General features: G+C 42.5%; 1 protein-coding gene across 1 annotated transcript; it reads left to right on the forward strand.

Annotated features, from left to right (window-relative positions):
- Positions 1–11,434: 11,434 nt before the first annotated feature.
- LOC310855963 (interferon-induced protein 44-like) lies at positions 11,435–21,190 on the forward strand (the record flags this gene model as incomplete). The annotated part of the gene is made up of 8 exons (XM_083761178.1): positions 11,435–11,552; positions 12,560–12,724; positions 13,109–13,250; positions 18,772–18,967; positions 19,609–19,761; positions 19,977–20,148; positions 20,763–20,863; positions 21,008–21,190. The coding sequence occupies 8 exons, from the start codon at positions 11,435–11,437 to the stop codon at positions 21,188–21,190; spliced, it is 1,230 nt and encodes a 409-aa protein (XP_083617304.1).
- Between the last annotated feature and the right edge of the window lie 4,402 nt (positions 21,191–25,592).

The following is a 25,592-nucleotide window of genomic DNA, read 5'->3' on the forward strand; positions in this document are numbered from 1 at the left end:
GCCAGAGGCAACCTTCTACACTACAATGAATAATAAATAATACAGGATATTTGAATGATTGCAAATGAAACCAATTCTGTCAAATAATTGGTCCAGGAAAATAATATCATACAATGTTTAACTCTATTTTTTTAAATTTTCACTATTGTGGTGTGGTATGTTCTAGAGAGAACACAAAGTAAGTTTCTGACTGGCATATTGGCTTTCAAGAAGAAGGCAGACTACACCTGTCAACATTGCTGAGTAGCATATAGGGAGACACTGACTGATATTTAAAAACACAAATAAAAGCTAGCTTTTTTCCGATTTGCTCATTAGTTTGACTCTAGCGCCATCTCCTGATATCAGTGACTAGATTAAGCCAGACTAAATCTAAATATAAGATTGAGAAACTCTTAGTACTTCTAGTAAGACTAAATCTTAATTGCCCAGACTCTTCAACAAAGACGGCGAAAGCAAATGTAACCTGGGCACTAAGGCCCGGAAACATTGCCACACATTAAATAGTTTAAAATGGATAGGATTTTGTCCACAATCCCATGCTGTATTGAAACGTTGATCAAACCAGTGATAAGAATACAGGCCTTGGATGACAGCTTCATGTTAGACTCACACATTAAGATCTTGTTTGGGGTTGCTTCTGTCACAGTAGCAGAGTGACTGAACCCAAAATGCAGAGCCACAAGCAAAGTAGTTTCAAAAACTGTTTTATTAAAGCAGAATGGCAGCTTAGCTTACAATCAAAAACAGCAAAGCAAGCATTAACTCAGGGAAGCCCAAAAGGCCAAACTTTTCAAAAGTACAAAATCAAAAAGCCAAAGTTTAAGGCAAAACTAAACAAAAGCACAAGGCAAAACACAGGACGTCCAGAAATACAAAACCTTACAGAAGGAGAAACGAGGATTTCCAGGTACAGAGGAACACCAAGAGGAGCACCGGACAATTAATTATGTACTGACAGTTTGTGTGTGCAATGAGTCCAGTATTTATAGGAAGCAGGATAATGGCAAAGGGTTCACAGGTGTGTAATAATGGGAAGCACTGCAGGGCTGATGAGAGTTGGAGACAGGTGTGCAGTGTGATGGAATGGAATGAGGGAGTGTCCAGGGGGGAGACATGGTCTGTGGAGTGACAGACCATGACAGCTTCAAATACATATTTAAAACTGTCAAAAGCTCTTTGCCTCAGGTCAACCCCTGTAAATAACTTGTGTCATTACGGTACTTTATAGCAGCTAGCATAACACCGTACATTTCTGTCATATTACGCTACATGAATACCGGTATGCATGTCACGAGGTGAACTTAGGACAGATTGTAGCTAACCTTTTTTTGAACCTGAACATGTACCTCAGTTATTGAAAATGTTGAATACTACCATAGGAGTTGTAGCAAATTTATTTCGCTAAACTATTCGGCTACTGTAAATGCCGTTGACCGTAGAAGAACGTGATGTAGCACTGAGCAGCCCTCCAGACTAAATACTTTAACTATGCAGTTGTAATGCCTTCATTTGTTCATCCTGAGATGTGTCGATCGGCCTTAATTTAAAATGTCATTTCTGTGACAACTAGGTCATGATTGATCTCATCACCTGGCCGAGGACGAGGACTCTTGAAACCAGAGAGGATCGGAGCTTCATTTAAAGGAGAATTCCATACTAAAAGGCTTTCTTACCTTTCTTTGTAGTTGTTACGTCCCCACCAAAGAGGTCCAGGTGTTATTTTGTGCAAAAGCTCCTTATTGGCTATTTCCCCTACCATAAGCCCTCAATGAATTGCATTGAATTTAATGGGGCTATATGGGGTGTTGTGCTAATTTGCTTATTTCCATCGCTCAAAATTATAATTTCTTTGTATATATCCTCTCTTCATAATGTAAATAATATCCCAAGCGGCACACTTTACTACTTCTTTCGATGGAAATAAGCGAATTAGCATAACACCCCATAGCCCCATTCAATTCCCATTCAATGCAATGCAATTCATTTAGGGTTTATGGTAGGGAAAATAGCCAATAAGGAGTTTTTGCACAAAAAAACACCTGGACCTCTTTGGTGGGGACGTAACAACTACAAAGAAAGGTAAGAAAGATAAGAAAGCATTCTAGCATGGAATTCTCCTTTAAGCAGTTCATTGATACGGGTATATCATGTCTTTGAATGTTTTCAGTTTGCAGAAAAAACAGTTCAATACAAGGTCAACTAAGAGGATTTAAATCCCAACAAAGCAGCTTGTTTCCATTGGGGTCCTTATTGTAGCCTTCTTCAGATATCGTTGCTCTAACTCTAAACTTGTGATAAATATTAAAGTGTACTTACTTGGGCTGAAAATTATTGAACAGCAAGCAAGACAATAGTTAACACCTGATCAGTTACCTTTTGCTATTGTATTACACATACACACGCGCTCAAATTTCAGTTTGTGACGATTACTCTTTCCTGCAGTAAAACTTAAATGTTGTCATTAATATTATGGTTGTACCAGTGAGACACTTTGGCTGATATCGATATCCGATATAAATAATTGCTGTTATTCCCGATAACCGATGCCGATATGATTAAAAAATTGTCCATTCTGGAAAATGGGCTTAGAAGCACTGAATTACAAACTTTAAAAAAGGGTCTTTTATTTGAATTTGCAGCCTTCATCATAACATTTTTAACATGCCTATTGAAATAAATGATCTGCTAAAACCAATGTTAAACAAATATTCCATTTTCCACAGTAATATGGTATGTACTGTTATGGCAGAGTAATACAAAGTCTACAAAAAGCAAAGATCTAAAGTACATACAGGTATGACACATCCTAGGAACGAGGGCTTTTTTAAAGGTCCTTACTGAATTGAACAATACTGTTAAAGTGCAATTACAGAACATGTTTCAACTGACTAAATAAAATCACATGTGCTTTGGTAAAGCACTTGGTTTGTTAGCTGCCATTTGCATAGCTTGAAACCAGAGTAACTGGACGCGACTGCAAAACATTGACAAGTCACCCGTCACTGGGTCATGTAGTGCAGTGTTACGTTCATAGTTTATACACGATTCATGATAACTACTTTTTATATTTGTGATGTATTGCCATGCTTTTGTTTTTGCTTAAATGTAAGTCGCTCTGGATCAAGAGCGTCTGCTAAATGCCTAAATTGTAAATTGCACCTTCTCTAGTCGAAAATACAAAAGAATTTAAATCTTATTTACGAACTGCATGTTCAGGGACTATATGCAGTACCTTCAACACTTGAAACCCCCAACATAGAAGATAACAGCAGATAACAGTTGATACTGGTTTTGGAATGCAGAATCACTCTGATCAGCAAAAGAATGAAACTAAATCAATGCATTGTACGTTGCACACAAACTGGAGGTAGTTAAAAAAAAAACAAAAAAAAACAAGAAGTCTTGAAAAGTGCTGGCTGGAGTCTCGATTGCTGCCGTTCAAGGCTTGAGACATAAACCAGTTTCAACTGTGCTGATGGATGCTTTAAGAGCCTTTTCAAAGTCTTCAAAATTCTTGAAGTGCCCTGGAAGACGGAGGGTCAGTTTGCATTTTTTTGCAAACTGAAAGTATTCAAAGACATGACATACCCATTTCAATGAACTGCTTACGGTAGCCTCCAATCCTCTGTCTGGTTTCAAGAGGGTAGTGCTCGTCGTCCTCGTCCTCGTATGCCGTTGGCCAGAGGAGGAGATCAATCATGACCTAGTTGTCACAGATATTACATTTTAAATTAAGACAGTTCGATTCATCTCAGGATGAACAAATGAAGGGAGTATAGGGCAGGGTGGGGCAGCAGTGGCTCAGGGGTAGAGTGGCCACTTCAGGGGGGCAGTCAGACAGATATTTTGTGAAGCCACTAAGGAAATCGGGACATCCTGAAAGTTCATATAATGGCCTGTTGTGGCGTTGTCATTGGACCCAATGGTCTCATTTATTTAAAACAATGACCATAAAGTCACGTATGTTCTGAGGGGCGTGGCTACCGTTACAGTCTATGAACGGGAGCCACCCCCCGTTCGAGTCAAAATAAAAACCAACTAAGAAGAAGGGGGGAAGTCCCGCCTCGTTGTCTGGGCCAGCCAATGGCCAGCTGGGCCAAAACGGATCTAGAAAGATGGCGATTTACAATACAAGGACAGGACTGACTTTTACAGTCTATGGGCCAGATGGGAACCGCAAGGTTGCCAGTTCGAACCCGGGCTCCCCAGAGTTAGTGTGAAGTGTCCTTTGAGCAAGACACTGAAACCCAAATTGGTTTCCCATGAATGGACATCATTAACGGCGCACAGCCACTCCCCTGACAGAAAGGCCGGGGTGGTTTTCAAACACAGTTCTTATATGAGGCGATCTAAAGTAAAATCCCCCTATGGAGATTATAATGCAAATAAAAAGTACACAAACCTGTGGATTGACGCCCTCTATACTGACAGTGACGTCAGGACTTCGGTGCTCTATGGAGGCTGCTCAGTGCTAGTACAAACACCAACATACCAAAATGCATGTGTAGTCCGGCCTGCAAAATGTGCATTGCGAAACTGATGAAGTGCCGCGCCACACAGACACCGACAGCCAGGTCACCTAAACTGATGAAGTGCCGCGCCACACAGACACCGACAGCCAGGTCACCTAAACTGATGAAGTGCCGCGCCACACAGACACCGACAGCCAGGTCACCTAAACTGATGAAGTGCCGCGCCACACAGACACCGACAGCCAGGTCACCTAAACTGATGAAGTGCCGCGCCACACAGACACAGACAGCCAGGTCACCTAAACTGATGAAGTGCCGCGCCACACAGACACCGACAGCCAGGTCACCTAAACTGATGAAGTGCCGCGCCACACAGACACCGACAGCCAGGTCACCTAAACTGATGAAGTGCCGCGCCACACAGACACCGACAGCCAGGTCACCTAAACTGATGAAGTGCCGCGCCACACAGACACAGACAGCCAGGTCACCTAAACTGATGAAGTGCCGCGCCACACAGACACCGACAGCCAGGTCACCTAAACTGATGAAGTGCCGCGCCACACAGACACCGACAGCCAGGTCACCTAAACTGATGAAGTGCCGCGCCACACAGACACCGACAGCCAGGTCACCTAAACTGATGAAGTGCCGCGCCACACAGACACCGACAGCCAGGTCACCTAAACTGATGAAGTGCCGCGCCACACAGACACCGACAGCCAGGTCACCTAAACTGATGAAGTGCCGCGCCACACAGACACCGACAGCCAGGTCACCTAAACTGATGAAGTGCCGCGCCACACAGACACCGACAGCCAGGTCACCTAAACTGCAATAATACCGCTAGTTGAAACAAAATTCCCAGGGAAGTAGCTGAGCACAGGTGCTCATTTTCAGCAACACCTTGCACACACACACACACACGGACCTGGAAACAGTCATTAATGGCTACTGTACTTATATGGTTTCTCATTCAGAAACATTGGTTGGACCACATGTTTAGTAACCTTTGATTTTGATTTTTTGATTTGGATATTTGAAGCAGTGTTTCATTTGCACCTGAAGGGAGCACTGACCATTTAGGCTGCCATCCGTTGAAATACTGTACATTGACAAGAACCAATTATTACTGGAACATAACTAGCAAATGATCAGTGGCATAAATAACCGAAATTAGAATTTAGCAACTGTGTACACATTGGGAACTAAATGTGTGACCCGAAAGGGGATCCGCAAATTCCGACGGAGCATTAGTCCGACATGAGTCTCGCATGTCGGACATGCGCTGCTTGCGGTTAGGGTATGAGGTAGGTTGTCGGACCAATGACTAGTCTGAACTAAGTACTGCACCCGCCTGAAAGACCTCTATACAAATTTGATCATAATGTATATATTTGAAATTAAATATTGCTAACTTCCAGCACACACAAAAACGAGGCAGCCCACTTAGGTCGCTTTTGTTTGTAGAATGCAATAACGAGTGCCGCGCCACACAGACACCGACAGCCAGGTCACCTAAACTGATGAAGTGCCGCGCCACACAGACACCGACAGCCAGGTCACCTAAACTGATGAAGTGCCGCGCCACACAGACACCGACAGCCAGGTCACCTAAACTGATGAAGTGCCGCGCCACACAGACACCGACAGCCAGGTCACCTAAACTGATGAAGTGCCGCGCCACACAGACACCGACAGCCAGGTCACCTAAACTGATGAAGTGCCGCGCCACACAGACACCGACAGCCAGGTCACCTAAACTGCAATAATACCGCTAGTTGAAACAAAATTCCCAGGGAAGTAGCTGAGCACAGGTGCTCATTTTCAGCAACACCTTGCACACACACACACACACGGACCTGGAAACAGTCATTAATGGCTACTGTACTTATATGGTTTCTCATTCAGAAACATTGGTTGGACCACATGTTTAGTAACCTTTGATTTTGATTTTTTGATTTGGATATTTGAAGCAGTGTTTCATTTGCACCTGAAGGGAGCACTGACCATTTAGGCTGCCATCCGTTGAAATACTGTACATTGACAAGAACCAATTATTACTGGAACATAACTAGCAAATGATCAGTGGCATAAATAACCGAAATTAGAATTTAGCAACTGTGTACACATTGGGAACTAAATGTGTGACCCGAAAGGGGATCCGCAAATTCCGACGGAGCATTAGTCCGACATGAGTCTCGCATGTCGGACATGCGCTGCTTGCGGTTAGGGTATGAGGTAGGTTGTCGGACCAATGACTAGTCTGAACTAAGTACTGCACCCGCCTGAAAGACCTCTATACAAATTTGATCATAATGTATATATTTGAAATTAAATATTGCTAACTTCCAGCACACACAAAAACGAGGCAGCCCACTTAGGTCGCTTTTGTTTGTAGAATGCAATAACGGATGCTTCTCTGGGATGCAAACTACGGCTCTTTTTTTTCCATTTTGTTGTTGTTGAGGGGACTAGTGAATCATGGTGTGTGTAATATGAAATGTCCAGTACCTCCCCAGTGCCTCCCCTGAGTGCCTCCCTAGTGTCTCCCCAGTGCCCCCCCAGTGTGCCCCTGAGTGCCTCCCCACTGCCTCCCCAGTGTCCCCCCAGTGTCTCCCCAGTGCCCCCCCAGTGCCTCCCCAGTGCGCCCCTGAGTGCCTCCCCAGTGCCCCCCCAGTGTGCCCCTGAGTGCCTCCCCACTGCCTCCCCAGTGTCCCCCCAGTGTCTCCCCAGTGCCCCCCCAGTGTGCCTCCCCAGTGTGCCCCTGAGTGCCTCCCCAGTGTCTCCCCAGTGCCTGCCCAGTGTCTCCAATATCAATACAAGAGCAATAATACAAATTATTAATTTATTGATCTAATTCATTAATCCAATTCACCCAGCACCATGCCAAAGCTTTTTTCCTGCAGGAAACACTGCTAACCGTTACTGTTGTTAAATTGTTTCATATTCAATCTTGGTGGACTGGTAGGATTGTTTGGCACAGGTGTGTTGTGTTGGTGATGGCTGAACTGAAGTATGTGGGGACAAGAAGACTCAGTTGTCAGTGAGATGACTGAAGCTGTCGTGGGAAGCTATTACCTTTTTATATCAGGAGATGGCGATAGAGTCAAAGTAATGAGCAAATCGGATAAAAGCTAGCTTTTATTTGTGTTTTTAAATATCAGTCAGTGTCTCCCTATATGCTACTCAGCAATGTTGACAGGTGTAGTCTGCCTTCTTCTTGAAAGCCAATATGCCAGTCAGAAACTTACTTTGTGTTCTCTCTAGATCTACTAGACACACATACCACACCACAATAGTGAAAATTAAAGAATGGAGAAAAATAGAGTCAAACATTGTATGATTATTTTCATGAACAAATTATTTGACAAAGAAAGGTTTCATTTGAAATCATTCAAATATCCTGTATTATTTAGTATTCATTCAGAATACGTCTGTATTCTAATCTGAATACACTATATTCTGTCTTCAATCCATAGAGATTCTATACGGTAGCCTATGTCCATCAACCCTGTTCAGAACATGCAGAACCTGTGTGTGTGTGTGCGTGTGTGTGTGTGTGTGTGTGTGTGTGTGTGTGTGTGTGTGTGTGTGTGTGTGTGTTAGGGGGCATTAACGACACGAGATTTTTCCAAGTCGACTTGTCAGACAGTAAAGTCGAAGTTGATGCATAGGTTTATTACGGTGGGCAGGGGGGGGGACTTTAACAGGGGCGGGTGGAGTGGCGGTGCGTGCGCTCAAATACGGAGCATGTCAAACAAAGCACTGCGCACACAGTGGCCTCTCCAATATGGCACAGTGACAGTGTATATGTATCATCTCTATATGGCAAAGCGCTGATTATCAAAACATAAAACTGTAATAGTAAATACTAAACAGTGCAGGCACACACGCCACACTGGTACACAGACCAGAAAAGAGAACACAACAGGAGAGGGGGCATAATTGGCACAGCAGCAGCGGCCCGAGAACACAATACAAAATATAACATTAACACTAGTGGCAGTCAGCAGCCCGACCTTCAGAACTGTCAGAACACAATAGGCCTATAAGAATAGAAGACATAGGTCTATATATTAACATTATACAGCAGCCAGCAGCAGTTTGGCACATAATCAGATCAGAATACAATCTGCATTAGCCTACCTTCCAAGTCCCACGTTCAAGACGTGAACCTTCCCCTCCTCCTCCAACAACTCGATAACGTTCTCATGTTAGTTTGTTACTTATTTTCTGAGCCATGCAAATAAACAACAACCCGCACTGACCGGAGACGGAGAGATTCATGTACCGCCGCTCCCGCGCGTAAAGCTAAACCAGAAACAGGACAGTCATTGCGTCTGCACGGATATGTAGCCTCGGAAACCCAGACGTTTTATTTCCAGCACGGAGCTGGGGGGTCTATCGTTTGGGGTTTTGGGGATAAAGCTTGCGGGCTTCTAGCTGTTACTTCTCTGACAGCACAGTTCAAATTCAGCCAGTCAATAGTAGGACACCGCTGAGAGCCACATACATACACAGCTGCAGACAGTTAGGTTCTTAATTAAGGGCGCGTTCTGAATGCAATGCAAACTAATAGGCGAGTGCGCTCCGGCTGTACTTTAGCTACATAGAATTGATAGAAATGTCTATTTGTATGTCTCTAAATGTTTTGATGAATTGAACAATGTGGACCCTGTTGTAAACAAGTGTAATACTTAATTGGGTCGTCCACTCACAGTTAACAGTCTTTGTATTGAGTTTGTGCTTGAAATGTACTGTAAACTGTTAATAAATATTTCAATCAATCAATCAAAAAGGCGCGCAAAGGGAAGAATGACTTCTGCCCGTGACAATAATCAATTATAGCCTACAGTTTGAATTGTGTACGCAATTGTGGGCTTACTTTAATCTAAATCGACTTGTGTTATAATAATAATAATAAAAAAACTTTATTTGTATAGCCCCTTTCATGACATGAAATGCAGCTCAAAGTGCTTTACAGAGCAATGGAGGAAAAAAAAGAAAAGCAAGGCAACGACATTAAAAAAACAAGCAGTAATGCAATACAGTGAGGACATGAATAACAAAAAATAAAAGATCAATCAAAAGCAATGTTGTAGAAGTGGGTCTTGAGCTGTGCTTTAAAAATGTCTACAGAGGCTGCCTGACGAAGGTACAGTGGGAGCAATTGTTCCATGCTATAGGCCATATAGGGCATCGATTTTTTAGTGAATGCCCTAGTGTGTGTGTGTGTGTGTGTGTGTGTGTGTGTGTGTGTGTGTGTGTGTGTGTGTGTGTGTGTGTGTGTTAGGGTGACTAGATCCAAAGTGTTCATTTGAGGGGCAGAAGTATCACTTGTGTGGTTCATATATAATGCCTAATTTGCATATTTGTACAATTTCAGAAAACTGGGGAAGTTTCATGGTGATAACAATTTCTTAAAATGTGTCATCCAATTCACCTAAAGGTGAAAATAACATCTGATAAGTAAATATAAAAAAACTCCTGTGGAAGGGTCATAGTATGAATTGGATGACACATTTTAAGAAATTGTTATCACCATGAAACTTCCCCAGTTTTCTGAAATTGTACCATATGACCGTCATACGGTACTTTACTTTAACAGTTTAATATTAACCCATTTAGGCCTGACGTCGAAATTTAAAAAAATGTCTTCTATCGCTTTGCCTACTCATTTGGTAATCATTGTGGCGAAATCTCCTGGGAACTCCGATTAGGACGTCATCATCATAGCCCATATTTGGAGTTCTGGCTCATGGACTTCCGACTTATGTTGGTATTTTAACACCTGAATGCAGCCTGACCAGTCAGTGACCACTGACTTGACCAATAATGTAAACCAACCAGAATCTCTACTGAGAATACAGGTTCTGTTTCAACCTCCGCCATGCAGTTCAAACTGTCACCCTTCACTGCAGAGACACTTCATAGACAGCAGCTACAGAACAACAACAGGTAAGCCCTCGATGCCCTTTTAGGGTGACCAGAATCAGATCCAAACTGTTCATTTGAGGGACAGACGTAATTGTGTGGGACCGGGGGGACAGGAGGGGCGCTAGCTATTTGAAACTTTTGCTGATATATTACAAAAACTAAATTGATGTTTTCCAGTGCCAGTTCCAGTGCCAGTTCCAGTGCCAGTTCCAGTTTTTAATTGCATGGCAGTCAGATTGAATTAGTGTCAGTAAAAACATGTGGATGTTTTAATTGATGGTTTATAGCAGGGGCGCACACACTTTGTTTTACTAGAGCTACCTTCAAAATGCCCAGCTAAACGAGATCTACAAACAAACAACAGATTGTTATTCCATTGCTGAAAATAGTTTAAAAAAAATGTACCTTTGGAATAGTGGCGCTGATGTTACATAGCCTATAATAGAAGGGTGAAAATGGAATTGGTTGTTTTTTAGTATATAACTTTGTAATGCTACTGAGGTTTGTGCGCAACACTCTTGAAAACAAAGAAGATATTGCATTGTGGGTTTGAGCTGACAGGCCCATTTTGATGTCAATCAATCAAGTCAAGTCATCTTAATTCAAATGGCAGATGCCTTTTTTATACTTAAATTATATTATTTTCATATAGCTCTTGTCCAAAGCCTAATGCACTTTACTGCCGTTGCCTTAAGGCTATATGGGACTGTTCTCTCTCCTGCCTCGCATGAAACGCAGACCAGCCCCTCCTCTGTAGTGAAAATGTAAAGAATGTTTTACCTACTCACCAATACAAAGACAGTTTGTGCAAAACAAATCCCTTTCTGGCCAAAATGTAAGTGCATTTTATACGTGGGGTGGGGGGCTCAGAGTGCGTCCACTAAGTAAAGTAGGCGTTCTAATTACACAAACAGCCTTTGTATTGGTGTTGTTCAAAAATAAGTGTTATTTAGGTACTGCAATGGCTATCGTTTTGTGTTCAATCAGAGAATCCAGACCTACGGGACCATTCTTCCACCATGAATCCCAGGATGACCCAGGCATCAGGGCGCCGCAGCCCACCGCCCATCTCCCCCCGCCCGCCTCCCCGGGCCCGCCGCAGCGAGGGAAAGCCTTCTTTTGCTTATAAACTCAGTGGTGCGCTTTCAGTTCACAATGAACACATTTAATTGTTTCAGCATCTTGTTTCAACATTTCAGCATGATCAATGATCAACAGTAAATAATTAAATTGTTTCAGCCATAAGCGGCGGGTGGATTTTACCTTTAGGTTAAGGCTATAATTGAGTGGGGGGACGACGACGACGACGCAGCATTTATTTATTTATTTTCCCCAGATGGCCTAACAATGTCATGATTTGGCCTATGTATTACCAATCTCGTACTCCATTGGTCACGAAAACAAGATCCTTGACCCAATTACAGCCACTGCATCGTACCTTTTAATTAAAGTAAAAGTAGTCTGAGGAAAAGGAACAGTTCTGTTCCCTGGACATTGTTTGGGGATATTTTGGCTGAGATGGCTGCCCCCTCCCCTCCCCTCCCTCCCTCCCGGCTCATGGCTCTTCACAGACGGGCCGAAGGTACACAGACAGCAGCCTCTCCGCTGTCCGTGTCAGTGTAGTGTTGCTGCAGGAGTGTGAATGAACCGTGCAGTCACTGGAACAAAGTCACCGTATTAGCATTTGAATACCTGTTCTCTGAACATCGTAAAGGTGTGTGCCTATACGTGACAAAATGACCAGGGGGAGGGGAGCTTCAGCCGTCAGTCAGTAGTGGGTAAAGTAGCCTTGCCGAGCCATGAGGCTCATAGGGCAGGAGCCTATCTCCTGTTTCTGTAGCGTGAGGCAGCTTGATGTACAAGTACACCCCCTGGACATGACGCTAGTATGTCGCAGGGACTTACCCCCAATCCAACCCTTGATGCTGAGTGACAAGCAGGGAGGAACTGGTTCCCATTTTTACAGTCTTTGGTATGACCCGGCCGGGGATCGAACGCCGACCTCCCAGTCTCAGGGCGGACACTCTAACCACAAGGCCACTGAGCTGGTATGTCAGTCAGTGGGTGCTATTTGGCTTACTATTGTGTCAGTGGGTGCTCAAGCCCTCAAGCACTCCCGAAGTTGACGCCGTGGACGCCAGCAGATGGAGCTGTGCTCCCAGCTATAGGAAACGTGACCCTGAAGCTCCTCTACCAGGCTTCAGTCCATGGTTACAGTGCAGCAGCGTTCCACCAGAGATGTGACAACCAGGGGCCCACTCTGACCGTGGGCTACAATAACTCTGGCCACGTCTTTGGGGGATACACCAGTATATCTTTTAATCAAAGTGGTCAATGGGGGAACGATGCCATGGCTTTTCTTTACACCTTTAACAGGGGAAATGTTCTCAAATATCCGGTCACCAATCCCGCTTATGCTGTTTTAATGCACGGCAGCCATGGTCCTTATTTTGGAGACAATTTAGGTATTTGTAGTAATGGCCGAGCTGTAGTGTACAACAGTCCTAGTCAAGATTATTACAATTTCAATGCTGCAGAAATGCATGGCAACGACCTGCAGCTGGTTGAATGTGAAGTTTATAAAATAGGAGGCGAGTTCAATTAATACAAAGACAAACATAGCCTACAAGGTGTTTCAGTTGTTTGTACTGTCTTTAATGTTGCTCTGAGTCTGACCGTGGAGATGTTTCTAGATGTTTCAGCAGAAAGTGAACTCCTTGAGAAGCCAGGCTCCAGTAAACCCCTTGAGAAGCCAGACTCCAGTAAACTCCTTCAGAAGCCAGACTCCAGTAAACTCCTTGAGAAGCCATGGAGGAACATGGACTGGAGTCCTGAGTAAGTATGGATCTGGATTAGTTTATTTACAGGTATACCATATACAGTGTTGTGACTAACGCCCTTACATCGCGTTACGTTACATAACGTAACTACTATTTGCAGTAACTTGTAACCTAACGCTTTACATTCCCCATTCCATAACGGCCTTATAGTTATTGTGCGAGCTTTACCCACGTTATGGCGTTATGTCAACTTATGTGATCAGTGAAAAGTCTCGCAGCTCCGTGACTCCGTGAGTCTATCATACAGGCTCTGTGCTGCTGCCTGCAGTGCAGAGAGAGAGCGCTCTCTGTGTTGACAGTTTCTTTGTGCAGTCATACTAGCCTCTCAGCCCACATGGCTTACACCCTAACGTGATAAAAGCACGTCGCAGAAGAGGTCATTGATTGGCTAAGGTAGGAACAGATTTCAGGGTCAGCCAATCAGAGACAGTCTACAGGGTGGGCGGGCTTACACTGGCTGTTAAACAGTAACAGATTTATTCACAGACACACGAACCCTTGTAACACATACATAGATACTACACAGACAGAAATCGCCGGTAGAACGAAAATCATAATACAGTACCACACGCTAAAATGGCAAATGCGGATCATGACAGCGAGATCGGTTGCTTTGGGAGTTGGACATTTAAACACTATTTTGAGTACTTGCGACCCAAGGTAACTTGTTTCTGACGAGGGTAGCAACTAGTTAGCATGGGAGCTAACATTAGTTTAACTCTGGTCCATATCGTTAGAAGCCAAGGAGTCCTCCTTAATAACACTATGGTACTTTCCATCCGTTCCCCAACCCGTGAGGGTTGCTGCGTTTACACGGGCAGACACAGACGAATGGGAATATCATTTGGAGCAGGCCGAGCAGCTACTGTATACGTCTGTTTGCATCGACATGTTGCTGGCTTAGTGGCTTCACAATGAATGATACTGTATCGTTGCGTCTGCCCGTGTTTAATGGTCAGGGTTTCACTGTCCACAGCAGGCAGACCTGTCAAAACTATGCACTTCCCAAAACTCACAAGACATGCCAGCCACCACCTATAAATTCAAACACACCTCTAGAATATTTCTTTCCCCAGCTATCTCATTCCACTTTCATTTATTTTATTCCATAGTCTTAGTTTTTCTCTAATAAAGTAGTTTTTATTTGTTTTCTCATGTTCCCCTTGAAAAGCATCTTTAAGTACTCAGAGAAGCATTATATAAATAATAATATTATCACTATTATTACTACTTTTTTAATTGCCTATGCTTATGTAGTCACTATTCATTGATTCACTCGTATCCAAATCCATTCGGAAAAAAAGCTCACTGATGATCAGGTCAAATTGGCCTATTGATATGCAATTAATTGAGATTAATTAATCACAAAAAACCTTCTTTTAAATCGTTTTTTATATTATTATTTTTTAAAGTAAAGTAAAGTAGTTACTTTCATAATTTCATGTAAAGTAAAGTAACAAATTACTTTTTTAGATAAGTAACGATAACTATAATTCCTTACTTTTAAAAAGTAACTTCCCCAACACTGACCATATACCACACAACACAATACTGATTACTGAACTATTGTAGCTGTCAGGTGGAAAACTTGAATGCCCACTCTTCTAGAAATGTAAAAACAAACAAACAAACAAAAATACCTGTGTTGTTATTATTTGTATATATATATATATATATACAAATTAACCAGAAAGACAAACTTAGACAGACGGCCTTGAGATGCATCCTAGTTTTTGAGGAGGTCCTTAACCCATTTCGACCTGTGGACGATTCTACAAATGTATTCTAAATCCTGACAGTTTTCTGAAAAACCTCATGTTTCTATGTCAGTGGTGCTCAAACTATTTCATGTCAAGGACCCCCAGATATATCTGCATTTGGCCGCAGACCCTCATCTAAAAATATGTAGTTCCAGGGACTGGAATAGCTGAATAGTTGTTACTCTGTGAGTGTACTGGGCAGACATGAATAGTTGCGGTGGTGCGAGTGCGTGTGTGTGAAGTCAACTTGGAGAAATGGAGAGCAAGGGGTTAAATCTGGACTGACAATCATTGACAATCATTGATTGACAATCTCACTCACTCACTCACTCACTCCCCAATTGCCTCACTAATCACCATCAGTGCATTCACTGCACCTGAGAGTAGGGCGTTGGCCAAACACAGGAAACACATAAACCTCCACACAAACAGCAGTGTGCATCCAAAGAGGAGCAACACACACTGCAACAGCAGAGCAGAAGGATGCAGCCATATAAATGCTGGAGAGACAGCCGGTGAGAAAGAACTGTTTATTATGTGACAGATCATGCCAGTTGCATGCCAGTTCATGGACATTGTTTGTTGTTATTTGTGATGACCCTTGAAGTTAACATTGAACATGATTATTTGATTTAAAATACATTTGAATTGAGTATTGATTGATAAAAATGGTTCAATGATGCTAATTAACTCATCGATTGCGCAAAACGCTCTAAAGCGTTTTATTAATCTCGAGCGCCGTCTGCGCATCACGCTCTAAAGCGTTTTATTGGTGTTTTTACTGTATACTGTACATCAACTTCTCTGACGCCCGGACAACACATAATGTAACACTGATCCTCTCCAGAAAGATCCGCTGTGAGATCCGGGAGTTTAAAGCCCCCCACCTCCTGAAAAGAGGCCTGGTCTAACCACATTCCAGGCATGCCGTATCCATTACGACGTACTGGGGAGGCGGCATCGCCGTCCTGCACACGGCATAGACCAACGCAGATCAGGGGATCTAAAATGGAGCTACCCATTTTCTAGTGTGTGTGAAATTTGTGAATACACTCGATTACCCTTCCCCTCCTGTTTCTACATGGTTTCTCCCGAGGCATCTCTCCATCGCATTACAGTTTCTTCCCCCCCCCCCCCCACTCATTCACACAGATCCACTCGACACAGCCCTCTCTAATTCTTTCCAACGACAACTCACCGGTCTGCCGCCTCATTCTCGGAAATATAAACCCGTATATAAACCAAGAATAATCTCCAACGGTCGATCGCCATTTCACGCACACGGACAGGTATACGCGAAACGAATGACGTATTCTCGAAGGACCGCCATAGGAGAAGCAGTATACATCTGACCAACTGTCTTTTTTTCGCCGTCGCGTCAGCCATGTTTGGACAAAGAAGCAGTATACTAGGCTAGCAGATATCACACCGTGGAACCCCCCCCACACTGCGAGTTGCGATCGATCGTTTTGCAGTTTGCAATGCTACTCTCATTCTCGGAAAAAAGATTCTCGGCAGTTGATCACCATAATCGCCATAGCGCCTTCGCCAGCCAATTGCAGTGATAAGGCGTCTGGGACGTAATCGACCCGTTTGTAATGGATAACTAATACAATCCTAAGCTGCGGAAGCCATCGTGTTGTCTGTCATTTTGTCGAAATCACAGCCAGCCGGGCTACGCTTATCGCTCCTGTGGTTCATGTCCAGACATGTCGTGGAACCCCCCCCCCCACTGCGAGTTGAGTCGCTCCTGTGGTTCATGTCCAGACATGTCAACCTCTCAAGTCACTGTTATGCTATCAAACGATCTGTTGATTTTGTTTACTGAGACAATGATCACATATGTGCATAGAATCATCATCATCATGACGTTATCATGACAGGCAGATATAAACATAAATAAATTATCATATACATACTACACACTGAATGAAAGCCCTAAATGTCTAATTTTAGGAGGAAAACAAATAAAATACACATATCCCATATACTGTTTGTCAATACTAGACTATTGAATCCATTTCATTTATAAAATTCTCTTTTTCAGAGAGAACTTTAGCCCATTCTGACCTGAGATCAGATTCATACGAGGTTTCCACTGGACACACACTGGTCTGATTAGAGAAAGCATGGACCTATAGAACTATTATTCACAAAATAAGGCATATAGCGACATGTACATACTATATACCGTATGAAACAGAAGACTCTCTGCTTTCATAAGAAAAAAACTAATACTGTAATAATAATAAAAATCACACCCATGTGAAGTGAGCAGTGCAATGTTGTGAAGTGAGCAGTGCAACATTGCACTGCTCACTTCACAGGGGTGTGATTTTCATTATTATTACAGTAGAAGTATTTTTCTTATGAAAGCAGAGAGTCTTCTGTTTCATACGGTATATAGTATGTATAGGCCTTATTTTGTGAATATTTAGTTGTCAGTTCCTTGTCTTGTCTAAAATACTCTGAGGATTTCAGAAAATGCATGGACCTGAAGAACCATTATTCACAAAATAAGGCCTATAGCGACATGTACATACTGTACAAAATCACACCCATGTGAAGTGAGCAGTGCAATGTTGTGCAACATTGCACTGCTCACTTCACAGGGGTGTGATTTGTATTATTATTACAGTAGAAGTATTTTTCTTATGAAAGCAGAGAGTCTTCTGTTTCATACGGTATATAGTATGTACATCGCTATAGGCCTTATTTTGTGAATAATGGTTCTTCAGGTCCATGCATTTTCTGAAATCCTCTCTGGTGGGCGCAAGCTGCATTCAACAGCCAATTACTGACAAACTATACATGGGACCATGTGTATTTGTTTTCCTCCTAAAAGTAGACATTCAGGGCTTTCATTCAGTGTGTAGTATGTATATGATATTATTTGTGTTCATTTTTATATCTGTCTGTCAATGTCTGTCAACTTCAACCTTCCATATCTCTGCTGTTTTTTCAAAAGAGCAGCGTGCAGTGAAAAGCAGGTTTTAGAAAAAGGTCAATATCTCCAGAATGGAAGATGGTAGAATCATTTTTTTTTTTTTAAATTGAAGTGGACTAGTTTGGCTTCCTTTTGATTTATGCAATGTGCGATGTGCTATAAGAGGCCCCTCGCTGTGGGCCCCTAAAAAGTTAAAAAGTCCAATGTTAATCGCTTAGCAGAAGCAATCCTGAGTAGAATTTCAAAAGTTAGCAATCAATGTGTTAACTATGTTTATTTAATTCACATTTCATGAGTTTATTGTGTTTAAAAACAGTTTAAAAACGAATTGAGCAAGAAATGAATTTATTTAAAATGAATTTATAAAGAGACACTATTAAGTAAGAATGATATTTACAGGTGTTTAAAACATATGCAAAGTATGTGTATTGATTTAATGTGCATTATACTTACATTAGTTTTTTATTTTCCCTTTAAGGTTTTTCACCTGACTTACCCACTTACTGACTTACACAATGTACAACTGTACTCAACTAAAAAGTAAAGAAGAGTAAAAAGAAGGAAACTGTGTGGTCATTGTTTGAGTGAAACCCAGTTACAATCTCCATATGGTCTGTGCCATCCCTTTCAAGCAGGGAAACTGCAAAAAATACTAAATAGCTTGACAGTGTGTGTGCGATAGCCGATCGCTACACGTTTAACCAGACTTTGTTTATACAGTACTACACATACTGCACTACTCATACATTATACTGTATCTGAAACATGCTGAAAAGTTTAGTTGGAGTGTTGGACTCTGGTCTCCACAGGAATAGGGAAAGGCTGCTGGACCACATACAGAACTACAAGCCCACCATCACTTCTCTGACCCAGATCAGGGTTCTGCTCATTGGACCAATTGGAGATGGGAAGTCCAGCCTTGTCAACTCCATCAAGTCCGTCTTCAAAGGACGTGTCACCAACCAGGCCAAGAGTGGCAGCACTAACGCTGATGCCACCACCCAGGTGACTCTCTGCCCACTGCTACGTAACTGACCCACAACCGTAACAAGTGTGAACTAATGTTCTTGGTTGACAAAGAGGGCACAGATGAATGCCAGGCAATACACCTTAACAAGCATATGAAATGGGGGCAGCGGTGGCCGAACGGTTTGCGGAGCGTTCTTGATATCGGAAGGTCGCTAGTTCGTATCCCCGGACCGGCACGTTAAAATTACCACTGTTGAAGTGCCCTTGAGCAAGGCATTGAACCCCTACCATGAAATGTTCTATGAGCAGGGCCTGGCTGTAAACAAGTTCTTGAGCTTAGTCCAGTTACCCTGGGTAAACATGGTAACTTTAATTTACTTTACTTAACTTTTTTAGTCCCACTGGGATTTCCCATCAGTTTCGGGAGGGAGGAAGTTTGTTGATGCAGTCAACGGTGAAGGTCACTGTTTTCCTTTGTGTTTTGGTTCCTTTGGTTCCTCAGTGAATTCCTCTAAATGTCCTGTTTGATATGTTGAGTTCCTTTAGTAGTGAAGTATGTGGAGGCTGGTTGGTCATCTGCCTGGCAGGGTCAATTGTGTTTTGCTTTAGAAGCTATTTGCTTTTTGTAACTTGGAGTGAAAAACAGCTGATAACTTTGACCATTGTACATCCCACAGTATCGCACCTACGAAGTTAAAGCTGGAAAGGAGGGCAAATCTCTGCCAATCATTGTGTGTGACACCATGGGATTGGAGGAGACCACGGGGGAGGGGCTTAGTGTGGACGACATAAGCAGCATTTTGAGAGGTCACATTAAAGACAAATATCAGGTGAATCTTCTCACATTTCTAACTGAAAACCCTTTTATAGAGTTTTAGTAAAATACTAATTGTGGTTCTTGCTTTGCGGAACAGGATCATCTTATTTCAATCATCTTTTGCTTTCTTTAATTATATAGGACATTAGAGAGATGGGAAGGATGTAATGCATTATTCAGTCAGTCATGAGTGAAATTAATGTGTTTTCTTTCCCCTACTCTTCACAGTTCAACGCTGCAGTTGCGTTACAACCAGAGGACCCGGACTACAACAAGAGACCAAGTCTTGAGAACAGGATCCACTGCGTGGTCTACGTCATCAGCGCCCTCAAGATCTCCATCATGTCCTCCAAGCTGGAGGACAAACTGACCGCCATTCGAAACAAGATCAACCTAGCCGGTCAGTTGGTCAAACGCAGCATCACTGTAAGGCCCAAATTATGCAGCACTGCACCCCCCGAAAATAGCAAAATAGACATTGTGAGCTTGTAGATCGGCTATTTTAGGCACTCCATATGTAGTATGATTCAGGCATATATGTCAAGCTTGCTTCCAAAATGAATAGTAATGTTTAACTGTAAGGCGTTGTGGCTCGAAGAAAGTCTCAATGCCACGTGTTGTGTGCTTGTAGATCGGCTATTTTCAGCAAGAAACCAGGCGTAAGTGGTGTAGGGAAGTCAGTCAAGGATCAACAGAACAACATTACATCATGTCAATTACATTGTATCACATACTGTTAGCGTAGTGTCATTACATGTGATGAAATATTTTCATGAGAGTTGTCGACGCGATATTTTATAGAAATAGCATTAATGTCCATTATTGGCACAATTTCTACCTTATTGACACAATATGTTTGTATGATTTGGAGATGACACATGAATAGCAATCAACTATCTAATAGTGGAACATTTAAGTCCTTGGTTTACAAAACAAAAGTATCACAATTGCACAGACTGGGGTCCTTTATGTTTTACAGCTGTTGAACATGTTTGTTGTGGTGCTGTTCTCCAGGGATCCCTCAGTTGCTCCTGTTGACTAAAGTGGATGAAGCCGATCCCGCTGTGGCAGATGACCTGACCAATGTTTATCGCAGCCTCTACGTCAAGACCAAGGTGAGTTCTACCAAAGACAAACCATAGGAAACCAACACTACCTCACTGAGCTTGAGTGTGTCCCCCCCAAATCTTTTTGGGGACGCTCGGTTTGGGAACCACTGAGCCAAGCTAACGTTCATCTGTTGTGCTGTGTTGCTGCAGCTCCAGGAGGCCAGCCAGCGTCTGGGCCTTCCTCTGTCCTGTGTGGTTCCTGTGAGGAACTACAGCCATGACCTAGAGGTGGACCAGAACAGTGACATCCTGCTCCTCAGCGCCTTCAACCAGATGCTGCGCTTCGCTGATGACTACTTTGAAGAATACAGCTACAAATCCAAAGATGATTAAAAGAACCCCTTCACAGTCAAAAAGAGTCTGAATACATTTGGACTCTCTGTCGAAATATCTATCTATCTAACCTATTATTCATCCCTCCCAATTCTAATATGATACAGGCATTTATAGAAATGATTCAACTCTGGACATTATAGAAATTGATAATTACTGTTAGAATGCAGCTCAAAGGAACCAACCTTTCTGCACTAAGCCAATATTTTTTTATTATTATTATTATAGTTGATGCAGCAATGGTCACAAATTGTTTGACCTTCAATGCCATGTTTTACAAAGTGAAAAATTATTTAGACTAACTATTAAACTCGTATAAATTGCTTTTAGTTGAGATTATCCAGTGCCTTCTCTTTATTTTCTAATGGTCCCTTGGTATTCTAATCTGTTTAATTATAATGTTCCTGTTCTTAGCAATATAGTGGTTTTGGTACGTTGGTACTATCCCTTGGTATAAGGCACTAGGTTTGGATAATTGGATATTCTATGTTATAATTGCTAGTTCGGTTCAGGTATTCAAGTAAACATGAAAATATTGGAAATTTGAATATATACTTACCGTGTACATAGTTATATGTATACCGGTTGCTTTTTTGGTTTTGATTTAGTTTTTTTTTTTTCATAAAAGCTTTCTTGGCTACTGTTAAACAGGATCTTATGCTTGTTCTGAATGAGAAGTTTGTTCTGCATTGAGTTGAATTAAGAAGCATGTATGAGACAAAACACACAACATTATTCCATGGTTTATCTGTGTTTGCAACGCCGTCAGAACCTACATTGAGGGCAGAGGAGATTGCATCGTCAGATTATACCACATCCACATCAAGCAGAAAGGTTTCAATATTTTAAAGGACTTCTCACATCCAGCCAACCCTCTATTCAGTGGTCTCCTTCTAAAGGACTATCCCATCCAGCCAACCCTCTATTCAGTGGTCTCCTTCTAAAGGATTATCCCATCCAGCCAACCCTCTATTCAGTGGTCTCCTTCTAAAGGACTCTCCCATCCAGCCAACCCTCTATTCAGTGGTCTCCTTCTAAAGGACTCTCCCATCCAGCCAACCCTCTATTCAGTGGTCTCCTTCTAAAGGACTCTCCCATCCAGCCAACCCTCTATTCAGTGGTCTCCTTCTAAAGGACTCTCCCATCCAGCCAACCCTCTATTCAGTGGTCTCCTTCTAAAGGACTCTCCCATCCAGCCAACCCTCTATTCAGTGGTCTCCTTCGGGTATAAGATTCTGCAGTGCAGTAGCATATTAAGACACTCACTTCCACAATAGGTTTTCGGCTACCTGGAGGAATCTGCATCCTAAATGCATCACCAATATGTATACAGTAAATTCAAATTGTAAACAACTTAAGGCAGCACATTAACTTAAATCTGTCACTTAAGGGAATAGCAATATGGGATATTGTAATGTGGACCCGATTTTGTAGACCTATTCAAGTTATGTTTATTATCTTTGGACACTATATACACTGTGGTTATTCTCGTTATCTCTGAGCTGCAGAAAAACAAATTCCAAATCATTGGAAATTACCGTAGCCTACTTCTTTTTTGGCAATATGTTATTTAACCTTGAATGTTGGTGGACCGGTTGATAGGATTTGCAAACTGAAAGAGTCCAGGTGAGGTGGGTCCATTTTATTTCTCACCACGGTGGTGGTGTTGACTTTGGCACATACAGCTGATGGCTTAAGCAAGTCTGTCAGTTGTCAGTGAGATGACTGAAGCTGTCATGGGAAGCTATTACCTTTTGATATCAGCAGATGGCGCTACAGTCAAAGTAATGAGCCAAATTAAATTATAGTTTAAAAGCTAGCTTTTATAGAGCACCGAAGTCCTGACGTCACTGTCTGTCGAGGGCGTCAGTCCCCAGGTTCATGAATGTTTTAAGTTGCATTGAACTCGCCATATGTGGATTTTATTTCGCTTCATATAAGAACTGCATTTGAAAAATAAACCGATCATCCCGGCCTTTACACTCATATGGATATGAAGCATCGACTGAAGGTGGAAATGTACAAATATACCCAAAGAGTAACAAAATAAGCGTTAGAAACGAGTAAATAACACAGAGACTACATTTCCGGGTAGGCGGGTGGCTGCATATGCCTGTCGCACAACATAAACTGAATGTTAATTATGTTTATTTTTATTTTATTGATATTTAATGTTTCGTGGTTAGTACGAGTTGAGTCACCACCAGCTGAGCTTATTTCAACGAGGAATCTCAGGAACGCAATGTGTTGACTGCTGGGCGTGACGTATATTAGCAGCGACATTGCCTTCATATGTAGTTTCAAGGCCTTTGCGGCCACATTAATTCCATTTTCTCCAGAAATTGGCTGTATCAAATATTAACGACACACAGCCACCCCTCTGACCGAAAGGCTGAGATGATCGGTTTATTTTTCAAACGCAGTTCTTATATGAAGCGATCTAAAAATCCACCTATGGCGATTTCAATGCAACTAAAAAAATACATGAACCTGGGGACTGACGCCACGTCAGACTTCGGTGCTCTATTGTTAAAGTGTTAAATATGTCCCAACTCGGCAATGTTGAGAGGCCTTGAAAGCCAGTATGCCAGTAAGAAACTTGCTTTGCTTTTTTAAATGTAAACTTGTGTCAACGTTGTGAAATCTCTCTCTCTCTCTCTCTCGGCTGGCACTAATTAAAGCAGGGGTGCGTTGTTACTGTACAATACTTTAAAACAGTTGGCATAGGCCGTTTCGCGGATACGGCCATCTTGAAAATAACATGGTGCATTGTGGGTACGCGCAAAGCAGTCTGCGGTGGAAAGGGACCAGGGAGTATCTAGCTAGCCCGTTGTGTACACTATGGCGTTTCTGAACTTCTCCGTGATTTCCAAATATAAAAGTATTTTTTGATAAACATAACAATAGGTGGAACACACCGATGTGCTGTTTACATGTGAAACAATAATCGGCGATATAAAGCCAAGTAGGCTAAGTGCAAAATGGTAAATGGTAAATGGTGCATTTATATAGCGCCTTCATCCAAGGCGCTTTACAGAGATTGTGCATTACATTCACCCATCCACACACACATTCATACACCGATGGCAGCGGAAACCATGCAAGGCACCAACTAGCACATCGGGAGCAATTAGGGGTTCAGTGTCTTGCTCAAGGACACTTCGACAGTAACTCTGGGGGAGCCCGGGTTCGAACTGGCAACCTTACGGTTACCATCCAGGCACTCTACCCCTGAGCCACCGCCGCCCCACGTGCAAATTCATATATCTGTAGAATTGTTGCTAGAAATGATGCTGTTATCTTAAGGCTATACTGCCTCACTCTGAGTCTGGGTGGAAATGTTCTAATAATAATGTCTGTTATGTCCCGTAGTTTGTATTTGTATATAATTCACCATGACACCACTGACAATAAGGTAAGTGATTCACACATTCACACAGGTTTCATTTGAAATCATTCAAATATCCTGTATTATTTAGTATTCATTCAGAATACGTCTGTATTTCAATCTGAATACACTATATTCTGTCTTCAATCCATTCCATAGAGATTCTATACGGTAGCCTATGTCCATCAACCCTTTTCAGAACATGCAGAACCTGTGTGTGTGTGTGTGTGTGTGTGTGTGTGTGTGTGTGTGTGTGTGGAGAGGGGGCATAATTGGCACACAGCGCAGCAGCAGCGGCCCGAGAACACAATACAAAATATAACATTAACACTAGTGGCAGTCAGTCAGCAGCCCGACCTTCAGAACTGTCAGAACACAATAGGCCTATAAGAATAGAAGACATAGGTCTATATATTAACATTATACAGCAGCCAGCAGCAGTTTGGCACATAATCAGATCAGAATACAATCTGCATTAGCCTACCTTCCAAGTCCCACGTTCAAGACGTGAACCTTCCCCTCCTCCTCCAACAACTCGATAACGTTCTCATGTTAGTTTGTTACTTATTTTCTGAGCCATGCAAATAAACAACAACCCGCACTGACCGGAGACGGAGAGATTCATGTACCGCCGCTCCCGCGCGTAAAGCTAAACCAGAAACAGGACAGTCATTGCGTCTGCACGGATATGTAGCCTCGGAAACCCAGACGTTTTATTTCAAGCACGGAGGTGGGGGGTCTATCGTTTGGGGTTTTGGGGATAAAGCTTGCGGGCTTCTAGCTGTTACTTCTCTGACAGCACAGTTCAAATTCAGCCAGTCAATAGTAGGACACCGCTGAGAGCCACATACATACACAGCTGCAGACAATAGGTTCTTAATTAAGGGCGCGTTGTTGTAGAAGTGGGTCTTGAGCTGTGCTTTAAAAATGTCTACACTACAGAGGCTGCCTGACGAAGGTACAGTGGGAGCTTGTTCCATGCTATAGGCCATAGGGCATCGATTTGTTAGTGAA

This window comes from Protomyctophum parallelum (assembly GCF_964188405.1).
Source record: "Protomyctophum parallelum genome assembly, chromosome: 1".
NCBI lineage: Eukaryota > Metazoa > Chordata > Actinopteri > Myctophiformes > Myctophidae > Protomyctophum > Protomyctophum parallelum.